Genomic DNA, 23737 nt, shown 5'->3' with positions numbered 1-23737 from the left:
ACATGCAAATTGCAGCCCTCAGACACTAGACCACTTGAGCACAGAGGGAATGGGAGGAAAGCAGCAGGCATTTCTTTGCACCTCCTGCTTGCTGGAGGGACAGTCTAGACTGCACTGTACCAGCATCTGACAGCAGATCAGGCATCGGTCACCACCAAACGAGCCTTTTAGACCATCACCGGATTGCAGTCGCAGATCACAACCGTGACGGCCAGGCGCTGAAATGCAGCAGGCCTGGGGAGTCGAGGTGGAGCTACAAGGGCTAGCAGAGGGGCTGACCTCTTGGGCTGCAGCTCTCTCAGGAGGATGTAGGCAAACAGGCTGCTCTGGCCATACTCCCCTTCACCAGCTGCCTGCGGGCACATGGAGCAAGGGCTAAATTCTGGTTTAGTCGAGGACCCTTCCCTCGGGGTCTCTGATTGCTAAGTTCGGAGCTCCTGGTTCTTCCCTCTCCCAGTCCTGCAAGAGAGGCAGGTACCTGTCAACCTGCAGCGACAGGAAGGATATTTGGTTCTATGTCCGTGATGGAGGAAATCTCCCCTTTTCCACTCCAGGAACATCAGCGGCTCTTTCCTTTGCAAAACACCTTTAACAGCTTTTTTTCCCCTGCACAAAGCCTTTGGGAAATCCCATTGACTCGATAGGATTAATGCCACTGAATTGTTTTAACCTTGCAGGTGGCATCATCGACACACATTCTGCTGCAGGATGCTGGCAGAACACAAGGGGCACCGGATCCGAACCGGGAATTGAAGTGCTGGTACAGAGAGGAAGGATGACAAGACACTGGACTAGCTCTCAAATCATCTGGGTTCAGTGTGGGCTCTGCCACACGTTCCTCCCACGACCTTGGTCACATCACATCAAGCCTCAATTGCCCATCTATAATATGGGTATAACCCCTCCTCTCTCTGCCCCCTTTGGCTTGTCTGTTTAAATTGGGAACTCGTCAGTGCAGACTGCCTTGCACTAGGGGGTTGTCTTCACTGCAGAGCTGGGGTTACTCCTAACCCCACTCCTGTCTACACACCAAACCCTCTCACCCAACTTTGATTGTGCTTTCAACCCAGGCCAATTGGCACAGGTGAGAAGTCCCCCAATGTCTTCCCAGTCCCCTCCCCTCCAAAGGGCCCAGGAAGGCAGAAATTCTCCCACAATTCACCGGGAGAGACTCAGCTAAGAGCCAAGGGTTGTGTCCCAGAAGCCCTAGCGACACACACGGGGAAAGTGCCGTGCTAGTGAGGCCGGGGTAACTCAGCCAGGGCGGTGCAGCGCGGCTGCTCACACACACGCTAGCTCGGCGGTGAAGATGTCCCCTGTTCGTCTGGACAACAGCCAGCACCATGGGGAGGGCCAGGTGCTGCCGGAATAGCGTTAGAACTAGTCTTTTAATTACCCTTGTTTATTCTTTTCCTTTCCCCTTTTAAGTCAATCACGTGCAGGTTTTTAAAAAATTAAGATTCTTTCACTTAACCCTCTCCCCCACACAGCTATTAGTCCTGACTGTGAAATCTGCCGTATTGACTTGGTTTGGGTCCTGCCTACGGGATTCCCTGTTCAAAATGCAAGCTGTACTTCTGAACTGCCACCTAATACTCTAATGTATTTGGACACCAGCCTCCGCCGGCTCTGGCCAGTCAGTGCAGCTTTTCACCGCTACGTGTTTTCAACAAGAATCTGAACACCACCCCCTCTGGGATTGGCCAGTGAACGTGCTGTGAAAGTTCACCCGAAGACTAGGGGGACCAGATGTCCCGATTTTATAGGGACAGTCCCGATATTTGGGCCTTTTTCTTATATAGGCGCCTATTACCCCCCACCCCCCGTCCTGATTTTTCACACTTTCTATCTGGTCACCCAACCAAAGACCCTGCTAAACTTTATCATTCAAACTTCGTGATCGGTAAAAATTCCACAGGTAAGAGTCAAGCAAGCGTGAACTCAGCCCTGAATTGGAACTCAAGTTTGATGGACCGGCTGTAGATTTAAGTCTAGGCTAACAGATACCATAAGGGATGCAGAGTTAAGAGAGATTTTCCCCTGTAAAAATCACAAGTGCTTGTGAGGGGGAGAAAGCAGGGGGAATCGCTGGAGAGGTTTGTTCTTTCCCACAGGGAGGCGCATTTAGGATCATTAACTCAACAAAATGGTTTTTTCCTGTAATCAAAGATGGGTAACAGAGTTTAGAGCTGAAACAGTCACAAGAGCTTTGCAGAAATTGGCAGTGTTGGGCCACAGGTTGGTAACAGAAATGTCTTTATTCACCCATCACTAGCATGTCTGCAGCACAGGACCGAGGCCGATTGAAGCAGAAAGGCCTGGTAGACACAGTTTTTGTCCCAGGGTAACTATGTGGGTTAGGTGATTAATTTTACCGATACAGTTCTAACGGTACAACTTCAAGCGCAGATGGAGTATAATTGCCTTATAGCCAGATAAGTTATTTCCTTCCCCATATGGAAATAAGCTACACTGGTATAAACCCCTTTATCCTGATCTAACAGCATTCAAATAAAGGTGCCGCACTGCTTTAACTGTACTATAGTTCATTGGGAAGCTGTGCGCGTTTAGACAAGACCTTACTGCTGGTAGATTGCGAACAGGGACGTAGCTCAGTGATCTTGTTCTCTATGAGCCGAACAGCTGGAGCAGAAAACCTCGTGCAAGCTGCACTTTGCATTTAGACAGTCAATAAATGCCGAGCCCCATTGTACAGACAAGGCACAAGTCTTACTGAAGCCCTCCCCCGCCCCCCAGCAAGGCAGCTGTAGGTTTAGGTGGGAGGTGGGATGGTTTAGTTCACAGAGTAGCGGTCTGAGAGCCAGCTCCCTGGAGTCCCAGATGCTGCTCTGGCCACTAGCCCATACCACCTCCCCCCTGAGATTTGCAGAGGGCCATTTTGTAAGTGCACTAACATGTCTGATGCTAAGTTACTGCAACTTTTTAGCTGGCCAAGCCAGGCCCACAGCCACGGTGATCTACCATAACTTACAACCCTCACTGCGTGTATCACAGCGTGGGGAAGCTGGCCCATAGCATTCAAAGCACAGGCGTCAACCTAAACGGGAGTTGCCCAACGACAGCCAAGTCAGACAGAGAAGGGAAATTTTATCTGGTCGTCCCTGGCTTTGGTAGAGGAGCCGTGGCAAGACGGCACAAGACCGAATGCAAGCGAGGACAATGAAGGAGAAGCTCCTGGCGACTGGAAGATTTAAGATAGTTGCTCCCTTATTCTAGCTTGCTTTTGGTGTGAAAGTTTTCCCACCAGTGTTGACTGCACATATTCCTTTTATTTAGGCTTGTGCTCCCAGATGCTTGGTGTGCGTTTTGACTCTCTTTCAAACATTCAAGCAGCAGGAGATCATTAAAGCCAGGGCAGGGGCCTGAAGCAAAGACCCATTAAAGAAAGAAAAAGAAAAGAAAATTGACAGTCCAACGACTTACGCCAACTGTGAACTCTCCAGTCAATTCCAGCCATTCCATTTTCTGTTCAGGGAGAACTTGGCTGCTGTCTGAACTTAGCTAAGAATCTGGCACCTCGCGAAAGAGGAATTTCCTCCAGGGTTAGAAAACAAACGCATTCTTTTCAATCGTACACGAGCTGGAGAACCCCAGCCCTCGCTCCCGCAATGGTTCAGTGCCACGATTGCAACATTGAGACCCTGGGGCTTATTCTGCACTTCAGGCTGGACTCTAATGGAAGTTCCAATGCCACCACGAATTGGGCTGTAATATTTAAGTCTCTGCCAAGTTACTGGGCTCAGTGGCAGGGTAACAGAGCACGGGTTAGTGGCAGGAGGTTAGATGAGCCGGTGGCCAGTTCTGGCCTCAAATTCTATAACTCGCTGGCCAAGTCAGAGAGCGCACAGAGGTACAGGGTGCCCAAGGACATGTACCATAAAGGCCAGTTTCTGCTCCTATTAAAGTCAGTGGTGAGACTCCCATTGGCTTCAACAGGAGCATGGAATTGCCATACTGCCGTGGTTCTCAAGCGGGGGGTGGGGGAGGAGACACAACCCTGGGGGTACGCAGAGGTCTGCCAGGGGGCACGCAACTCCTCTAGGGATTTGCCTGGTTTTACCACAGGCTACACAAAAAGGACCAGCAAAGTCAGTACAAACTAAAATTTCATACAGACTTGTTTATGCTGCTCTATAGGCCATACCCTGAAACGCAAGTACGGTATTTATATGCCAGTCGATTTATTTTATCATGGTATGGTAAAAATGAGATCAGCACTTTTGCAGTACTAGTGCGCTGTGACGCTTGTGTCTTTTTAGGTCGGATTTTGTAAGCAAGTCTTTTTAAGTGAGGTGAAACTTGGGGTACGCAAGACAGATCAGACTCCTGGAAGCGGGACAGGAGTCTTGAAAGGTTGAGAGCCACTGACACACTGCAGCAGTCTATTATGGTAGCACCTAGAGACCCCAACTGAGATCAGGGCCCCATTGTGCCAGGCGCTGCCTAAACCCACAGATTCTGCCCCCAAAGAACTTAACTAGACAAGCTAGCTAAAGGGTGGGTTACAGATAAAGGATGGAAGGAGACAAAGGCAGACAAGGGGGATGACTCATCCAAGGTCACTCAGCCGGAGAGGGGCAGAGCCAGGAATAGAACCCGTGTCCTGCTTCTCAAATCCAGTGCCCTAACCACTAGACCACACTGCCTCATCTGGTCCAGTGTCTGAGTGGCCAACACCAGCTGCTTCAGAGGAACCTGTAAAACACCTACAGAAGGCAATTATAGGATAACCTATCCCCAAGGAAAGCTTCTTCCTAGCCCCCAATAGTTAGCCATTGACATATGCTCTGACACATAAGGGTTTATTATTCCTTCCAAATATACCCCTACTAGTATATTTACCCTTGTCAATCTGGATATTTTTGTTAGCTATATAAATGTCCAGTCCTGCTTTAATCCAGCGAAGCTCTTGGCTTCGCTGATATCTTGTGGCAAGGAGTTCCACAGTTCCAATGAATTGCACACTGAGTAGAAAACTGGAATATTACAGTTTGGACTATTGTATCTTAAATTCAGATGCTGACGTTCAAAAGGATTTCACAATAAATGCTAAACCCAGATCAGCACAGTGCAGTGTAATGGAAAAACAAGACAGTATTTATACATGAGCACACAGCAGATGCTGAATCTCTTTTACAGGGTCTGAATTTCTACAGCTATAATGGTATTATTGGGCGGAGGGTTTTTTTAAGGCTTACTCAGTTCACAGCTATGGAAAGAAACCGTGCTGCGTTCCATAAAATTAATATCATCCAGTCCTCAGAAAAAGGGATCAATTCAGAAAATTATTTTTGCACCGGAGGGTGAGGGACAGGAAGTGAAGTGATGCTAAAAAATGGTTTGTGCTGGAAAAAAAAAAAGAGGTGACAGTTTGCGATCCTCTCAGCTGTGCTCAAATGTCTGCATGCGGCCACTAGAAGCTGTTGAAATGTTGGCTTTCAGTATGTTCCTATTGGAGGGAGAATTCACAGGCACAAGACGGGTAAGTATGTTTCAGCCTCTCCACTTTCAGGGTTGGAAATCTATGGTCACGCAGGTTCACTCTAGCAGCCATGCTATCATCCTTGATCTCACTGCCCAGAGAGAGTTGGTAGCATGGTTTGAGGAGGGTGCACGCCAGTGCTTGACAACTGTTTCAGATTGACACACGGCACAGGCTGGGACTTTTGCCCATGAAGTCAAGCTAGATGGAGGGTAACAATGGGAAGCAAGGATGACTAGCAATAGTCCAGATCCTCTATTTGGGGGACTTCCCCCTTTTGGAGGCTAAGTAGGATCCAAAGAAAGAAGAGGCCACAGGGCTGAGGATGTTTGGTTATGGTCAGATTTAGCTGGAACATATCTATTATGCCTTCATTAATATTCACTATAAGCAGTGCAGGGGAGGGTGGCTAGAGACACATGCATGGAACAGTCAAGGAGATGTTGGGCTGGGTGGAAAAAAACTTTGTGGGCCTCTAGGAGTTTAGTCAGAAACATAATAGCAAGGAGTCCTTGACCATCACACTGTGCTCTGGTTGGGCCAGGTAACCAGGACTCTCTCTGGCCATCTGTGTGACCACCACACGAGCGCATGAGGGCTGAGAAAGCAGCAGCCAACCAGAAGGACAGAGCAGTTAACATGAAGCTCTGACACCACACAGCAAGAGGATGCAGCTTTGGAACATGGCAGGTTTCGGTTATGACAAATGAGTGAAAGGGTGGGGCAGGGGGGAGGAACCCATGGCGGAGTGTCTCAGAGCCCGGGTCAAATGAAAAGCAGTTGAGACATTCCTGCTTGGGCTGGAACCCATGATCTGAGACCCTCTCCTCTCCCCAACCTTGCTGGTTCTCAGAGCCCAGGTTCCAGCAGGAGTGGGACATCTACACTGCTATTTTTAGCAACGCAAGCCCAAGTCAACTGACCCAGGCTCTGAGACTTGCTGCCGCAGGGTTTGATTTGTTTTTTTGCAGCGTAGATGTACGCTGGGATGCTTAGGACCTTTGCTTTTGTGTCTGCAACAGGTTGAGGCCAATCCCTCTCCAGTCTTAAAGATGGGTGAGAAAGGGACCAGTGAGAATAAAAATAAATCAATCTAGGGATAAACATCACAGGATAATCCCAAGGTGCTAATCCAGGATGAGTGGTTAAGAGAACGATGGAAAGTGGTGGCTCATTTGATACACCTACTGGAAAGCCAATAGACTTTATTCATTTACTAAACTGTTAATTCATACAATGTAAAACCACTACCAGGTATGGAGGCAAAACAGGAAGTTAGGAGACACTGGCAAACAGCGAGAGATGCACTGCTAAGCAAATGCATCTAAGCATGCTCCATGCAGGTAACATCAGCATCCGAAAAAGTGGGAGGATTTGGGCAGGAAATCTTGGCATTCCACAAAGACCTTCCATTATTCATGCTCTGTGTTTCTAATTTAACACAGCTAACAGTGGGCACAATTCCAACTTGGTAGCCGATTCCAGCCCAATTGTCGACAATCCTCCACAAAGAATAATAAAAAACTAAAGTAGGATAAAGTGTGGATTTTCCAAACAGTCATCTGAAAGCATTTGCAAAAGAAACTCATGGTAAACCCGAGGCCATTTATCCCAGTTACTTATTACAGGCCTGACTCAAAGCCCATTACATTGAGCAGAAATCAATTGATTTCAGTGGGCTTTGGAACACAGGAGAGAGCCAAAGGAATTAATTTTGCACCCAAGTCAAAGCACTTAAGCATTGTTTAAAGTTAAGATGCACTTAAGTGCCTTTAAAAAAAAAACTCGGGGCCTTAAATCTTTATTTCATCACTAAAGCCATCCCCACACCTTCGACACTATTTTTTTTTAATTGACTCCTTTCCCAGATTTATACGGTTTACTTTTCTGCATTCCTCTCAGTTTGGATGGGGAAGTCAGTTTCACCTTCTTGTTCTTATGTGTTGGCGCCAGCGCTGCTGTGGTTAATCTTCTAACACATCCGGGGACAGTTTGAATTAAAAGGGTTTTTTAATGTAAACAATTGCACAGAACCATTTATGTATTGGCAATTGGAAGCTTTTCCCCGCCTTGTTTTTAGTAGAATAACCAACATTTGTTACCCAAATAAAGGGAAACTGGACATTTAGCACAATCCTATATAGTAGCACTGTCAGCTAGTACGAAATGGGATGCTACGTTACATACTTAAAAAGAGCCAACAACTAAAGTGAAGAAAATGGATACAAAAGCAGCGTAGCACAGGCTGGCTAAGGTGGAAGTTTGAAAAGGTGCCAAGGGGGAGTGCAAGGACCAGATACACATCTAAACCCATGTCCTCTGTTCACAGAAGTTAGTGCCACGAATGGACGTTCAGGAGAAAATGCCACACAATTTGTACTCTTCCACCACACTTTAGGAAAGATGTGGACAGAGTCCAAAGCTGAGCAACAAAAATGACTAAGGGGTTAGAAAACTTGACCTCTGAGAGAAGTTTAAAAACTGGGCTTGTTTAGTCTTCAAGAAAAACAACTGAGGGGAGACCTGAAAACACTCTTCAAATACATTAAGGACTGTTGTGAAAAGGACAGTGATCAATTGTTCTCCATGTCCACGGAAGGCAGGACAAGCAGCAATAGGCTTAATCTGCAGCAAGGGAGATTCAGGTTAGATATTAGGAAAAACTTTCTAACTCTAAGGGCAGTTAAGCTCCGGAATAGGCTTCCAAGGGAGACAGAGAAAACCCCCATCTTTGGAGATTTGTAACAAATTGGAAAAAACAAATTGAAAAACACACAAACTTTGTGGGCCTCTAGGAGTTTAGTCAGAAACATAATAGCAAGGAGTCCTTGAGGGTCTAAGTTTACTTGCTCCTGCCTCATTGTAGGGGGTTGGACTTGATGAGCTTGCAAGGTCCCTTCCTGGCCTTCATTTCTATGATTCTAGTGTCTACTTAAGAGAATTCACTACAATTCCAGGATGAAAGATCTTGGTTGGGGTCATTGTGGATCGTTCTCTGAACCCATCTGCTCAATGTGCTGCAACAGTCAAGAAAGGGAATGCTGGGAACAATTAGGAAAGGGATAGATAACCGGACAGGAAATATATGGTCACCCAATTCTCTCTTTTGAGATGGGAACAGGTACAGAGAAGGGCAACAAAAATGATTATGCGTAAGGAACAGCTTCCATATGAGAGATGAAAAAGACCGACTGTTCAGCTTAGAAAAGAGATGACTAAGGTGGGACATGATAGAGGTTTATAAAATCATGACTGGTGTGGGGAAAGTGACTAGGGAAGCGTTATTTACCCCTTCACGTAACACAAGAACTATGGATCACCCAATGAGATTAATAGGCAGCAGGTTTAAAACAGAAGGAAGTACTTCTTCACACAACACACAGTCAACCTGTGGAATTCGTTGCAGGGGATGTTGTGAAGCCCAAAAGTGTAACTTGGTTCCAAAAAGAACTAGATAAATTTGTTGAGGACAGGTCCATCAATGGCTATTAGCCAAGAAGGTCAGAGAGTCAACTCCATTCTCTGGGTGTCCCTAAACCTCTGACTGCCAGAAGCTGGGAGTGGACGACGGAATGGATCACTTGATAAACTGCCCTTTTCTGTTCACTCCCTCTGACACTGGCCACTGTCAGAAGACAATATAGTGAGCTAGATAGACCATGGCCTTCCTTATGCAAGAGGTTGACAGCCCCCCACACTGTCAGCTCGTTGGGTCAGGAGGACCATCTTTTTGTTCTGTTCGTAGAGCGCTAGGCACGACTAGTATCAGAGGGGTAGCCGTGTTAGTCTGGATCTGTAAAAAGCGTCTGACGAAGTGGGTATTCACCCACGAAAGCTCATGCTCCAATACGTCTGTTAGTCTACAAGGTGCCACAGGACTCTTTGAAGCATAACTAGGGCTCTCCTGCAAAACCAATAAATAATCACATACCCAGGCCGTTTGGTTTGTGTAGTTGCAAAGTTGCATCTCTGAGATCTGGTTTTAGCAATCCAAGAAAGAAGCAGACAAAACAGCCACGGCTGCTCCTCAGCGGTTGTTAGTTGAACTTTTCTTTTTATTGGTCAGTGAAATCTATGGTAGCATAAATGAAAGTATACCGTGTAATAAGACCGATTACAAAGCGCCATCTAGTGTTCATTACAGCAGTGCATTTAAACTAGAGTAAAAAGTTGCCAACCCAATATTTAAATAAAAAAAAGTTTTTTGTCAATAAGCAATTGAAGAATTAATTCAGGTCACTTCTCTCATGACTGGTGAAAACCAGACTATGTGCTAAACCTTTCTATGGAGATTCTCCATGCCTGCTAATCAGATCCATGGCTCTAAAAGTTGCTCTTTAAAATAAAATGATGCAGCAGGGATTGTAGAATTAAAGTCTAGTAGGTGAAATACTATAATGATGTATCCTACGGTGCTTTCCCTGCAACCGAGCTGGAGTGTAAAACAAAGGTGTAGGACAGTTAAAATGCTCTTTAATGGTTCATTAAATATTTTAACCTATAAAAAAGCCTCTAGTGTATCTCTCAGGAGCCAGGAGAGTGCAGAATAAGAGGCTGCACAGGAATATCCAGGTCTCAACAGCAAGCAACGTTTCTTCCAACTGCACCACTAAGTGCACTTGTTTTAAGACCAAATCAAATGGCATCCTCCTCTTTTTCCATCTCTTATGCAAGTTCTCCAGGAGCCTGTTCTGCCTCTGGAGCGTGTGCATCGTCCCCACTAGTAACTGTGGGAATCCTGCCGGGCCAGCACAGAAAGGGAAAAGCCTTCTCCCGTTTGGTTCTCGGAAGAGCGGAGCGTTTGGTGCTCATTGTAAAACAAAGGTGCTTTGGCGTCCACACTGCTGCTCTTCCTCCCGCCCTCCCAACCCACTCCCGCCCCCTTTAAAAAAATAAAGTACCGTAAAATACTCAGTCCCACCACAGGAAGTTTAATGCTCTGTGAGCAATTGATTCAGTATGTTTATGCAAAGGAAAACTGATGGTTAATACTGTCTTTCAATAAATATAAAATTTATATTTAATCATCCCTTTTCCAAAAAAAATATTTTCACTATAAGGAAACAAATGACCTGAAAAAATCCTAGCAGCTCTAAAGAAATTAAATCGATACCTCTCTAGTCAATTCATTATGACATAGCTCAGGCGGGAAAGCTTTGGAATCAGTTATGCTCAGGGTAATAGTTGAAACTCTGTAGTTGATAGAAAAAATACTCTTCAAATTTTTTTTTTATTGGAAACTTAACTTTGTTTGAAGTTCAATTTTTTCTTTTTTGATTTAAAAAAAAAGCTATGAACTACACCTAAACCGCAATAAAAAATGTCAGACAAGCAAATGCCAGAAACTGACTGCGAGGGTAAGATCCTACAGAAACCTGTCTAATAACGGACGACACACAGCAGCCTGCGGTCAGGGCTCCATCCTGCAGTCTCAGCTCCCAGGGTAGTTAAGGGGAGTTCTTCTTGTGCAAAAATTGCAGAGCTGGGTCAAATGGGAGAACAAATGTTTGAGGAAACTTGCCCTTCACCTGCTAAACATCCACCATCTCTTTGCCAAACAACTGAGCAATCGGATCCTGGCATATGAGAGTCTGACTTTGTGTTTCTCTTTCACGCTTTCAGACTCCTATCCACTATGTACAGGTTTACATTCACACCACAGTACAGCAAGCTGGGTTCAAACAGTCTTCAGAGAGGGATGACAATACAGTCAAACTTCATTAATAAGAATATACTGTCAGTGAACGTTGCCACTGGAGAATTAAAGCACCCAGCTAAGCTGTTTTTAAAAAGATTAAAGGAAGAGCAGTGAATCTTTGTAGCAAACGCTCAAGAGATTTCCAATGAGTTTCTTTTAGATGAGTGAATTGATTCAGTGTTTGTAGCTCGCCACTTCCTAGCTAGTCTGTTATTTTTAACTAGTATTGCGTGTGTGGAAGTCAGCCTACAAGGTAAGTGAAGCTGCCCTAAAACCGGTGGGTTAATTTCAATTTACTCTGTATGGATACAATTTTCTGATGCACCTAGTGCTTTTGGGTCTCAAGTCTTGGGGGCCCAGCTTCAGACACCTTAGAGGGGTCTGACTTTGAGAAAGTGCTTCTGAGAACGAGGCCTTAGCTGGGTGCCCAAAAATCACTAGGCACTTTTGAAAACCCTTGGCTTACATCCTCCTCCTGAAGCATGCTGCAGACTCGTTTCCCTGACAGCAGGGAGAACAGCCACTGTTCTTTCATCAGTTTGGTCTGGCTGGAACAACGCTGATAGCATACTGGAATCAGCCCAGAACGGGAGATGAATCCCCGCTTAGAAAAGGACACAAGACGGAAGGCTGATGTTTTATCAGCGTAGGAAATGTGGAGCTGCTGTTTCGGTTCCTGGGAAAGAAAAAGGCAGCCAGGGAACACGATGAGCATATAACACTCAAACTAAACACCTAGGGCATTATTCTGTTACACTCAGGCTCGGATACACCACTCTGGCAGTGTCAAGTGGTATCCATCAATTACAGTTACCCTACAGCTGTGTACAGGGGCTTCTGATTGTCTAAACACAAAGCAGCACCAGTTTAATTAAAAGGTGCGATTTAAAATCAATTTAGTGAAACCAGTGGAAGAGGCCAAGTGGACACTCCTATCAATAGTCACCTGGCTTCTAGCTTCAATCAGTTAGAAAGAAGTTTAAGCTAAACAGAAATAAGGCATTCCAACCAAAATAATATCCACAGGGGGTTGGCACCATTTTAAATAAAACCTTATCTACACAAGAAAGTTACACTGGTTTAACAAACCAGTTTAGTTACGCTAGTGCAAACTCCTGGGTGGACACTTATTTTAGTTTAAGAGCAGCTTCTTTCGGTTTAGCTTAAGCGGATTCCTCATTGGAAGAGAGTCCATCCATTTTAAAAGCACACCTTGAGTTAAACTGGTACAACTTTTCCCTATAGACAAGGCATCAATCAGTGCTTTAAAAGACATTTATGTTAAACTGGTGCAATGTGCGTGTTCAGACACAGCCTGTGTGTAAATGAGAATAAGGCTCGAAGGTCATTTTCCAGTAGAAGTATACTTTCACCTTCTTTGCTGATCCTTCCCTTCCCCCCAAGTTAAGGACGATGGACAGACTTAAAATGGAAAATAATTGCATAGTTATGCCTTCTTAAACCAAAAAGGGGATGTTGCAAAGCTTTTAAATTTATCACTATGATTCGTATTTTATTTCAAATGTTCGACCCTGCTCTGTACAAGACTGGAATGAGGACAGCTCCAGTTTGGTTTCTACAGTTACAAATGTCTGTGCAAACACTGCAGTGCTAAAGTTATGCCCACCCTAATGCTGCAGGGGACTCAGGGAAGGTGGGGAGGGAAAGTGTTTAAAATTCTGCCATAGCTATGCTTTACTTGTCACAGCTCCTTTCGCCCTGGTATCAAAAAATATCTTTATTCCCCATTGTTCAAAAGTGAGCTATGGCTCAATAAAATAGAGCCAAATTAATGCTATTCAGCAGAACAGAGGTAGTATAGAAACAGCTTGCGCAAGTAGAAAAACCAAGTTAGAGAGAAAGAAAGAGTGAGAGTGCGTGTGTGTGTTAAGATAGCAGCAAACTGGTATAGATTTAGCTTCCAGCGCTGCAGGGGCTTGACACGTCCTCTCTACTTCGACTTCTCCACACTGATGGTTATTGCTGGGTGGAGACACCGTCTTCATTTTCACATTGATTCTTACTAAGTAGGTTTGACTGTATCAGTAACAGAACGGTTTTGCACAGTACTTCTGTAAGAAAACGCAAACACTCGGTATTGCTGCCCTCCCACCCCCACAAAAAGTTGAAAAATAAAATTTAAAAAATATAGTCAAGCCCATCTAAAGGTTAGAGTCCTGAACCTGCTGCTAAGAGGCACGCTCAGAAGACATCTGATGGAGATGGGTCTTGAGGAGACGGCCCCCCTCAGAGCCACTACCCTGAAACAGTCCATTTCCAACTTTCACTTCTTTTCAGTACCAGCAAAGAATAAAAACAATGTTAAAATCTCTTATTAAAAAGGTCCATGATATTTCAACTAAAATTGCTGGGCTGTTTTGCTAACTCCTCTGAAAAGCTAGTTTAAATTAGTTGGAATCCAACTAAAAGGACAGTCATGGTATTCTCCACGTGCCTTCACTTAAAGCTTTGGTCTTGTTGATTTGATCATTTTATAAGAACCTGGTGTCTTACTCCCTGCTTCGCCATGTGCTCTGACCCAACCATGCCTCCTACAGGGGCTTGCTAATCTTAGTCACCCTTTGCCAGAAGAAAACTGTTTGATAGCATCCCCCTCTCTCTTTCAGAGTCTCCTGGAAGGAAAGGTTTGTTCCCCCCACACCCCCTCGTTTTAAATGGATCACCACGATAACACTGTAGTGGAATCACATTTGCCACCCCAGCCAGCCAGCCATCCCCACCCTCCTATGAAGAGGGAGAGAGGAGCATGGAAAAAAAAGATTATTGCATTCCCCATACTTCATGGGTCCAAATGTCAGCATGAGCCAGACTCTTCAGAACCTGTGTATTAGTGCTTCTCGTTCCCTTTCTTTGCGTTTCAGTTCCTCTTTGTAACAGCAGGAGCAGAAATTCCCAGTTTCCGGATGCCCGTAAAAACTGCAGTTCGGCTGCTTGCATTTGGTCTGCTGAACGTTATAAAGTATTCGGCTTTTGCTTTTGTCCCCGTTTGCTCCCTTCTGCAAGCTGTCCTGCTCTAGGGGTTCCCTGGAGCCATTGCTGTGGGGAGGCGCGCAGGTAGGGCTGTCGCACTCGACTGGGTAATTTGGGGGTACATCCATCTCTGTTGGGGAGAACCTTCCCAGGTGGGAAGGGCTGGTTTGGTATGGGTGAGGCCGCCCCTGAGTGCAATGTCTGGGTAAGGTAGCATAGGGAGGAAGGCTGCTGCAGGACCCACCGGCTACCTGCCTCCGGGTATCTTGATAGCTGGGGGGATGTGCGCCTTCTACACAGTTGACCACAGCGGGCCGGGGAATGGTGAAGACCCCTGAGTAGCTGGAAGGAAAAGTTGTCATTTTAGCGCCTATGGCATGCTCCGAGGTCTGGATGCTGTAACTAGGAGGCAACTGGGGGTAGGATGGATTCAGTAGCACGTCCTCGCTTTTGTGAAGATTAGCCTCCGGCTCCAGCTTCTTGGCAGCGGAGCCATTCGCAAAGGCCTTCTTCTCCACCTCCTTTTGCTTCTGCTCGGCCAAGAAGCGCTCCTCGGCGTCGGAAAGGTACCTCTCGATCATCTCTTCCTGGTACTGGTGCCGGTTGCTGGTCTTGAGGTGGCCGGCGAAGATAAACTTCCGCTCGCCCTGCATGGCAGCTCGCAGGATGCTCAGGCTAAGCTTCACATCATTGCTGTATTTACAGGGATCAGACTGCTTCTCTGCGGTCACTTGGCCTGGGCAGGTTTTCTCAGCAGAGACTGACAAATCCCCTTGGGAAGTTTCTTCTTTGCTGCCTTTCCTCGACTTTAAGGATCCTTTCTTCTTCTTCTCCAAGGTTTCCCCCTGCCCGTTGCTCACGCCTCCTTTGACAGTTTTACTGTGCATCAAGCCACCCATGTTCTTTTTTAGCTTACTTCCCAAAGTCTTGCCAAAGCTGCCCAGCTTATTAGCAACCGAGTCAGCCCGTTTCTTCTCTTTCTCCTTGTCTTTGTCCTTTTCTCGGTCTCTCTTTGGCTTCTCTTTCTCCTTGTCCTTGCTGCTCTTACTGCCACCGTTGCTGGTGGTACTACTGCAGACAGATTCCTTGTCCGACTCCCCAGATTCCGCCGCTGAGCGGGCGTCATCTCCGGCGGAAGCAGTAGGGGATTCTGGCTGGGCTAGCGGGGCCTAAGGACAAAGAAAGCAACCATTAGAGAAAGACAATTAGTTCAGCAGTTACGGTCTTCAGGCCAAATTCTGAGCGGATGCAGCATGCAGGTGCTCACGAGAAAGGCCTAAACACACACCGGGGGAGCCTTCTCCACACCAAAGCTGGCTCTCCCAAAAGCCGCAGACAGGAGCTGCAGAGGAGCATGCTGAGCCTCAAGGCTGCAAGTACATCACTGTCTGCTCCATAGCAAGCCCCTGCTCAGTTAAAACACAGCCCTGACATTACGTTTACAAATTAGGCTCCGCAGATGCATCAACTTAGTGCAAGATTTAAATGGGGGAAAGCAAGACTTTAGCTAGAGATGTCAGCGCGCTCTACCGGGGTGACCAATCTCCTTCTGGCCAGCTACAAAGGGGATGCGTTCTGGAAATAGCCCTCACAGGCTGCAAGGAAGGTCACCACAAAGGACAAATGCAGAAATGTATGTAGCCCACCTAATAAAACAACCCAGGAATATAGTGAGGTGGTTCTTTATAGTGTGTCTGTATGGGATACAGAGCAGCCGTTTGAACGCTGGGATTCTGGAAGTCTGACACAGTGGGTATTCACCCACGAAAGCTTATGCTCCAATACTTCTGTTAGTCTATTATGTGCCACAGGAGACTCTGCCGCTTTTTACAGATCCAGACTAACACGGGTTACCCCTCTGATACTTGACACAATCTACAATAAAATGGTAGATATTGCTCAAGCTCAGACCTGCAGCCCATTTCGCTAGGGGGCACTATACCCTCATAGTTCACTAATGTCATTTACTTGTAATGACCTGGGGCCCTCATGGCAGGTGAGGATTTAGACTCAAGTATTGTGGGCAATCTATGAGGGAGAGGGAGGGGTGGGGTGGGACAGAAGGAAAACCATTACTTTTAAATGCAATCATTTGAGCTTTTTCCATACAGACCCACATCTTGGCAGCATCTTGTTCTTTAAAATGATCCAAACTGAAATTTAACAATTCACATGGAATTTGGAGGAGTCCTTCCAGGTCCTGAATTACCAACCCCACAACTTCCTTTTAAAAAAATATCTATGAACCTGGAAGAATTTTAGCCATGTTTTCACTGTTAATGCAGCAGTTGCGACTTGGCGAGATGACAGCATGGGGATTTCTGAAGTATGCTGAAGTATTCAGAACACTACACATGATCCCTTAAGGTTTAAGGCCCTGAAGTTCTAGCTGATTCACCTTAATATCTTGATTCACTTTCTGGCAGCTGGAAAGCAAGTGTCTAGATCCAGCAGTGTACAGAACATAGAATATCAGGTTTGGAAGGGACCTCAGGAGGTATCTAGTCCAACCCCCTGCTCAAAGCAGGACCAATCCCCAGACAGATTTTTGCCCCAGATCCCTAAATGGCCCCCTCAAGGATTCAACTCACAACCCTGGGTTTAGCAGGCCAGTGCTCAAAGCACTGAGTTATCCCTCCCCCCCAGGTGGTGTAGTGTAGTAGGTTGAATTATCAGCTCTGTGTATTTTGAGCTTTAACATTTAATGTAAACTATTACTAAAGCGTGCACAAAATCCAAGAGGTCCATCTGCACGGCATTTATCTGCTCTTTCTGACCAAAACGAGGACAGCCAGGCCTTCTAATGGCAGGTTAAAGAAATGTACAAGAATGAAAGCAAAAGTCCATCCCCCGTCTAGTCCTCTGTAGAAAGAAAGCATATCTGTGTTCAAAGGAGTAAAATATTTCCTGTTTCTTTACCTGCATTTCACAGGGCAAGGTGATCCATTTAACATTCATGTAACTGTGCAGCAAATGTAGTTTTGCTTCCAACGATAATGTCACACTGAAAAAAAAAGATATTAAACAAAGTTACAATCCACGGTCATTTTAGTAACTGCGGTTCGATTTTCCATATGTGGAGATTTAATTACATTTTAATTGCCTTTTTCTTCTATTAAAACTTACTTGCTAATTTTTATAATGTAATAACTGGATCAAAAGATATTTTGGAGCAGGGGTTCTCAAACTAGGGGTCGGGACCCCTCATCCTCTACCCCCAACCCCGCTTTGCCTCCAGCATTTATAATGGTGTTTAATATATAAAAAGTGTTTTTAATTTATAAGGGGGGAGGGGAGTCACACTCAGAGGTATGCTATGTGAAAGGGGTCACCAGCATAAAAGTTTGAGAACCACCATTTTGGAGTGATACCTGTACTTATTTTTTTAAATATGAATTTCCTCCTTATATGACTAGCATTTATGTAAAATGTTAACTGGACAAATCAGCTTAATTTAAGCCCCATATTCTGGGTTTGTGTAAAAGGAATTTCTCAAAAACACTTCTGTTCACACTAGATTTGTAGAAGTTATTTCACTGAAGATTTTAAATTCGGATTCTTCTGCAGTTCCGGAAACTTCAACAAAACTAGTGCATGAGAACCAGAAAGGAAAAAACTGACCATGCGCTAAAAATTTTAGTTTTATCAGCAATTTTATCAACAAAAAAAGGCAGCAATTTTCTCGTCTCTTTAAAGATAAATGTATCTTTGGAATTCATTTACATTTTTCTGATTTTACATAACGTGAAGCAAACAAATGCTACATATTCTTTCCATAAAAGAAAATAGTTTAATATTGGCCACAATGATCTCAGTTAACTGAAGCTGAAAAAATGAAGTGGTCACATACATTTGCTGCATACTGATTTCTATCTTGTCGGTGTCCCTTTAAAAGGTAGCAGCAATACAAGAGAAATTTGAGCATCGTCCAGCATTCTAACTCAACCTTAGTAGCACACAGACATATCATGGCTCTGTTCCTGCCTACACAGACAGGGGAGTTATGTTGTTCTTTGGCATACCAGGGGATAAATTCCTATGAAATTAACAAATCACTTAAGAGATCCTGAGGAAGCAGGGATTAGGTTACAGCAAACATGCACGTGCAAAGTCAAAGAACAAATACATCATGCCTTCAATTATTCAGGAGAGCTCTATCTTAACTGGCTGAAGTTTGAGACTGTAAAATGTTAAGACACTTGAGCACACCTAAAGGGTCTTAAAGAGCAAAAGGTTAATTAATTTTGTCCAGAGGGGCCTTTAATAATAAACCCATTTGAAGTTCTGGAACTGAATAAAATAAGGCATGTTTAATCCTGTGCAAGAATAGACACAAGACTGAGCTGTAGAAAGTTAACTAGTGCTATTGAGTTTTCTGTAATCTTCCAAGGTCCTCATGAGATTCTTAGGGCTGGTCTACACCAGGGGTGGGGTCGATCTAAGTTACATAACTTCAGCTACGTGAATAACGTAGCTGAAGTCGATGTCCTTAACTGGACTTACCATGGTGTCTTCACCGCGGTGAGTCGACAACTGCCGCTCCCCTTTCAACTCTGCCTGCGCCTCTCATGGAGCTGGAGTACAGGAGCTGATGGGAGAGTGCTTGGGGATCGATTTATCGTGTCTAATCTAGATGCGATAAATCAATCTCCACTGGATGGATCGCTGCCCGCCGATCCGGCCGGCAGTGAAGACATACCCTTAGTATCAGACACTGTTTTGTACTGTAATTATGTAAAATTAAAATTATTGTATGTGAAATGTGTCCAAATTCAAAAATATTTCTCTGTATTCATTTGGCATACAGGATTATTTTTGTATTAATGTTAAAAGGCCAGTCATTTGTATATGATGTGCACTTATTCCTGAAGCAGGTATCACAGAAAAAAATCTAAATACAGCTGGTTGGGAAATAAGCGTTTCCCTCCATAAAAATATGACTGTTTTCAATCAAAAGCCATTTTTCACAAAAATATCTATTTGGTCAAAAGGCAGTTGGCCCTTGAAAATACATTGCTAGAAATTTTTCTACCAGCTCTAGATTTATAACTTCAGAGAGGTTATGTGTTCCATATAATATCGTACGTACATAAACCTGCTCCTACCTTAAGTACTTTGATCTTAAATACTTATTCCCACAGAGTCCTACGGCCTTACAATAATTGATAGCAGCCCTTTTTTCAAATGCTACATCTCTGATGATTTTCACACACCACGCGCAAGTTTGAAACAAGATGCTAGTAATTAAAATTTCAGTTATTAGCTGGGGGATGCTAAGCGACAGAGCAGCTGCAGTCCGGCGGTTTAATTTCCAGCTGAGAACTCACCTTGCTAGTTTGACATTATCAGTGTCATCTCTGTCCCACTCCCATTCTTTCCCAGGATCCACAGCGAAGTGCACAGGAAGCAGTTTGTGTTCAGAGTCAGTCAGAGGGATCACCGCTGCGATGGAAAGAGGAACGACACAGCTTGTTTAGGGCCAAAAGGGACGAAGGCCTGGCCAACAAGGTGGAAGCGGACAGAGGTCACAGGGAGCAGAAATGGCAAGTCACCATTTACTATTTCTACAGGGGCATCATTTTCTTTGGACAGCGAACAGAGCGTTAGTGAAAAGCTCTGGAGGGTGAAGCCAAATGTTTGTCTACACAGTAGGTACAGCACGGACAAAATAAGCTTCCTTCATATCACCCAGCCCTCCAGCGTCCAAACCCTATCCTGGGAGGGTCACCTTTTGCAGTCAGAGTGATTCACAGTCTCTCTGGCTCAGCCTTTGACTGACACTACTGAGGAGGGTGTCAAATGCCCAAACATGCCTACGGTCTGGGACCTGTAGCGTCTCTTAGATTGGCCACCAGGCAGCCTTATTGCACATGACTTAAAGTCACCGGTCTTGTTCTATAAATAGAGATTCTGTTTTTCAGGGTTTATTAATTTAATTTGGCGATGGTGGTGGTGTGTTTTAGGCAATTTTTGAGTTCTACGTAGATGTCTAAAAATTAGTTTTTTTCCCAGGGCTCTCTTTGTGTATACTGTACTGAGTCATCTGTTTGCAACATTCCCTAGTGTGCTTTAACATAGTACTGTTTCAAACAGCACCACATTAAAAACGCACTAGGGAACCTTTAATGCGCACCAGCGAGGTCTACATGGACCAATTAACATGCAATACATTAGTGATCTTTAGAAATCATCCCCACCCCATGGTCCACATGACTGTTCCATGAAGACGAGCCTTTTGACACAAGTAACCATTTCCAGTGATTTTCCTGCGTCTACTGGATTTAAAAAAAAAAAAAAAAAAGACTTTGTATTGGGGCGTTAATTGGTGAAAACCAAAAATCAGAAGCCTTATGAGGTACCTTGATCTTTTGTGGGTTCCTTCTGCTCCATGGATACTAGTGCAGAAAAATGGGCTTGATCATATGCCAATACCAAAGGAGAGCGATGACACTTGTTGTCTGGAACCTCCAGGGGCAGATAGATGCCTCCAAACGGTATAGGAGCAAAGGCTGAAAATAATTTAGGGTGCATTATTTTCCAGAATAGGTTATTAAGAACCATTTGTACTGAAACCTCTGACAGACTGAACCAACTTGTTGCACCTCAACTTTCACCTTCACATTAGATCCATTTATCTAATGTATTTTACCGGGGAGGAGGTAGACAACACCACATTAGAAAGGATAAAAACAGAGGTGCACAATTGCAGAATTAAATTTATCTACGCATCCTTCTTTTCTCCTTCACAAACACCCAAAACTTACACACACGAGATCAGTAATTGATTCATCTTCTCTGACAGGAAATGAAAAAGTCTGCTAGTGGAAAATTATGTTAATGGGGAGTGGAATTTCCCTTCTGCACAGGAGTACATGGGGGCAAAGAATTTGGAAAAAAACAACACGTACATGCTGTCTCAATGCCTTCTTTGAGACCTCATATTATAAGGTGTTTGTGGTATGCCTTAGAGCTTCCATCGGAACCAAACTGGTTCACTGCGGCGGCTCTGCATAACCCAGAGCCAGCGCAATACATCTTTTCTCCCTGTCAATTTCAAGGCACAAAAAGCCCCTGTGGAACTGAGTGAAGGGAGGAAGGAAGCATTCCACTAAATTGCACCACATACATTTGAAGTAATAGAAGCAGCTTGGCAGTGGAGCGAAGGGAACTGCAGATCTGTGGGACTTACCTTCTCCCCCAGAGTCTCGCAGCATAGTGTCTGCCACTACTACAATAGGCCTCTTCAGCACATGGGCAAGAACAAAGACATGGAATTCCTCCAGGCTCTCGTACACTGGCTCCTCAGAGCTGTCAACACTTGGGAAATAATGGAGAAATGTGATCAGCCCTTCACCTCTTTCACCTTTAAATCGCTTGCTTTACAGACTCTGAACAAAGTATATATAAAGCATCCGCGTAGCTCATATTAATATCAGATCAGAGATGGGTGCAAGCAGAGACTCGACCGATTTGAACTTTGGGCCAGCATGGATCCAAATCCAAACAACGAGACAATGACTCATCTCCAATACTACTAAGACGTGGCACTTCTAAGGATCTCAGAAGGTGGCTATTATTCCTGTTTTTCAGATGGGAAATGGAGGCAGACAGCCAATCCCTAAACCAATTAGAGGGCTGTAGTGCTGCTGAACTTCCCTGCCACCTGGAGCATCAACACGTCTGGTGCTGCAGTGCTCATTCTGAAGCCTCAGTGTTCCCAGGCAGAAGAAAGCTGGAACAAGGCTACACAAACACGAGTTGTGAGCCAACAAGATCCCTCTGAACTAGAGAAACACGCCTCCTTAAATGTTGTCCAATGCTGTGCGTGTACTGTGAAGAGAAAGCATGCTCCACCATCAGAACGTAACAAGGATTTCATGGTAGCCTTTGCAGAGACATTAATCCTTAGGAACACAAATACGTAGAAGATTAAATTTCTTTCCTCTTCTTTGTTAAACTTGGTGTGTGGCTATTTTTACTTTCGTCTCTGCCATCTGGCTGAGAGGTCAGACAATAAATGAGAATTGTACAAACACTAGTGGGCATCAACTAATTCATCTGTGCCTTACTCATGAGTGAGGATAAATATTTTAGATTTAGGGCTCACCTACATAAACAATTCATTCATGACAAGCTGGGGTGTGACTCTACCTGCACTAGCCTGCCGCAGCCTGTCTGTGAAGACCCTGCTGATGTGCACTCACACCGTAGATTCATACCCCAGCTTGCTGCGGACTAAATGTTTGTCCAGACAAGCCCTTTGCTAGTATTTGTGAAGTATCAGAGGGGTAGCTGCGTTAGTCTGGATCTGTAAAAAGCGACGAGGAGTCCTGTGGCACCTTATAGACTAACAGACGTACTGGAGCACAAGCTTTCGTGGGTGAATACCCACTTCGTCAGACAAAGCGCTGGCTACAACCAGGGTACACAGAGAGGTCCTGCTGGCAGTAGCACTGAAGAGGCTCCCCGTCATGGACCACTGTGCTCGCCCTGGACATACACACCATAAAAAGATGGCCCCTTTCCCCAAAAGTTCACCATTTAAGTAGGGATGCGCCTGCAGCACCTTCTGGTCCCAGTCCTGAGCTCCCCACAAGTAATTACCACAAGTCGCACACCAATGGTGTCCAGTGAGTTTTGAGACCACTAAACTATTTTGATTTCGAACCGAGGGGATCTCAGGGGAAAGGAAAAACAAAAGCCTACTGAATTATGACTGGGCCACCAAACCCCTGTGGCATCTGCCATCTTTACACAGCTGTCTTCTACCTACCCTCCACAGTTGCCTCCGTTTGTACCATAATGCATGCGGGGCTCGCTGGATGCAAGCTTGATTAGCTCATTCCATTCCTTTTGCCACTCCTCTTCTGTGTAAACAAGGCCAGACTAAACAAAAAACAAAAAACCCACACAGAATAAGGGTTTACCAACTTGCCGAAGCAAGCTGCTTTAATTTGCCCCAACATCGATTTCTCTACAGAATTTTTGCAAAGGCTGCCAATATATTTCATGCAAAAGAGTGTACAGTGATATGATCTGGAGGTATACCAAGTAACCAGAACACATAATATGGTTAGAATCAGAATTTACAGTTCATGTGAAAGATAATACATTTGTAATGCACTGGAAATATGAATATTTAAAGCCAGAGAATTGGAATAAAACTTAAATATCCCAATATTACACCAAAGGCATCTTGATTCTAAGCATTAAGGATTGCATAACCTATTGATGAGAGAAGGTAGCAGGAAATTATAACTGGATTAGCAGACATGCAGGTTTTGCTTTAGAAAGCAATTTCCCTTCCCTTCCTACTGAACAAGAAAGCCGGCAGCAAAGTGTCCAGAAAGGTCCCACGTGTAAGGGCAGATTTTCAGAAATTATTGATTCTTTGAGGTGTTACAATCAAACTGAGTTTACATTTTCAGTCCCACTTTCATTTTAGTCTGCACACACTATAGTGCTTTCATTTATTCATTTCATTTCAGTTCACTTATGAGCACAGATTGGTCTCACTTGATGTACAGCACAATTCTGAAATATCA

At 44.7% G+C, this 23737-nt stretch overlaps 1 protein-coding gene across 1 annotated transcript in view; it reads right to left on the bottom strand.

The window, feature by feature from the left end:
* Positions 1–10539: 10539 nt before the first annotated feature.
* OTUD7B (OTU deubiquitinase 7B) overlaps positions 10540–23737 on the bottom strand; it is a 71465-nt gene continuing 58267 nt past the window's right edge. The window contains exons 7-12 of the mRNA XM_044991447.1: positions 22966–23078; positions 21382–21509; positions 20552–20701; positions 19520–19634; positions 17112–17196; positions 10540–15361 (exon numbers count right to left, since the gene is read on the bottom strand). Of these exons, the coding sequence (XP_044847382.1) occupies positions 14036–15361; positions 17112–17196; positions 19520–19634; positions 20552–20701; positions 21382–21509; positions 22966–23078 (1917 nt within the window). The 3' untranslated portion in view covers positions 10540–14035. The remainder of the gene's footprint in view (positions 15362–17111; positions 17197–19519; positions 19635–20551; positions 20702–21381; positions 21510–22965; positions 23079–23737) is intronic.

The sequence above is a fragment of the Mauremys mutica genome, chromosome 17, assembly GCF_020497125.1.
Source record: "Mauremys mutica isolate MM-2020 ecotype Southern chromosome 17, ASM2049712v1, whole genome shotgun sequence".
NCBI classification, from domain to species: domain Eukaryota; kingdom Metazoa; phylum Chordata; order Testudines; family Geoemydidae; genus Mauremys; species Mauremys mutica.
Note: the sequence above shows the minus strand (reverse complement) of the source record. Positions and strands in the feature narration are given on the sequence as shown.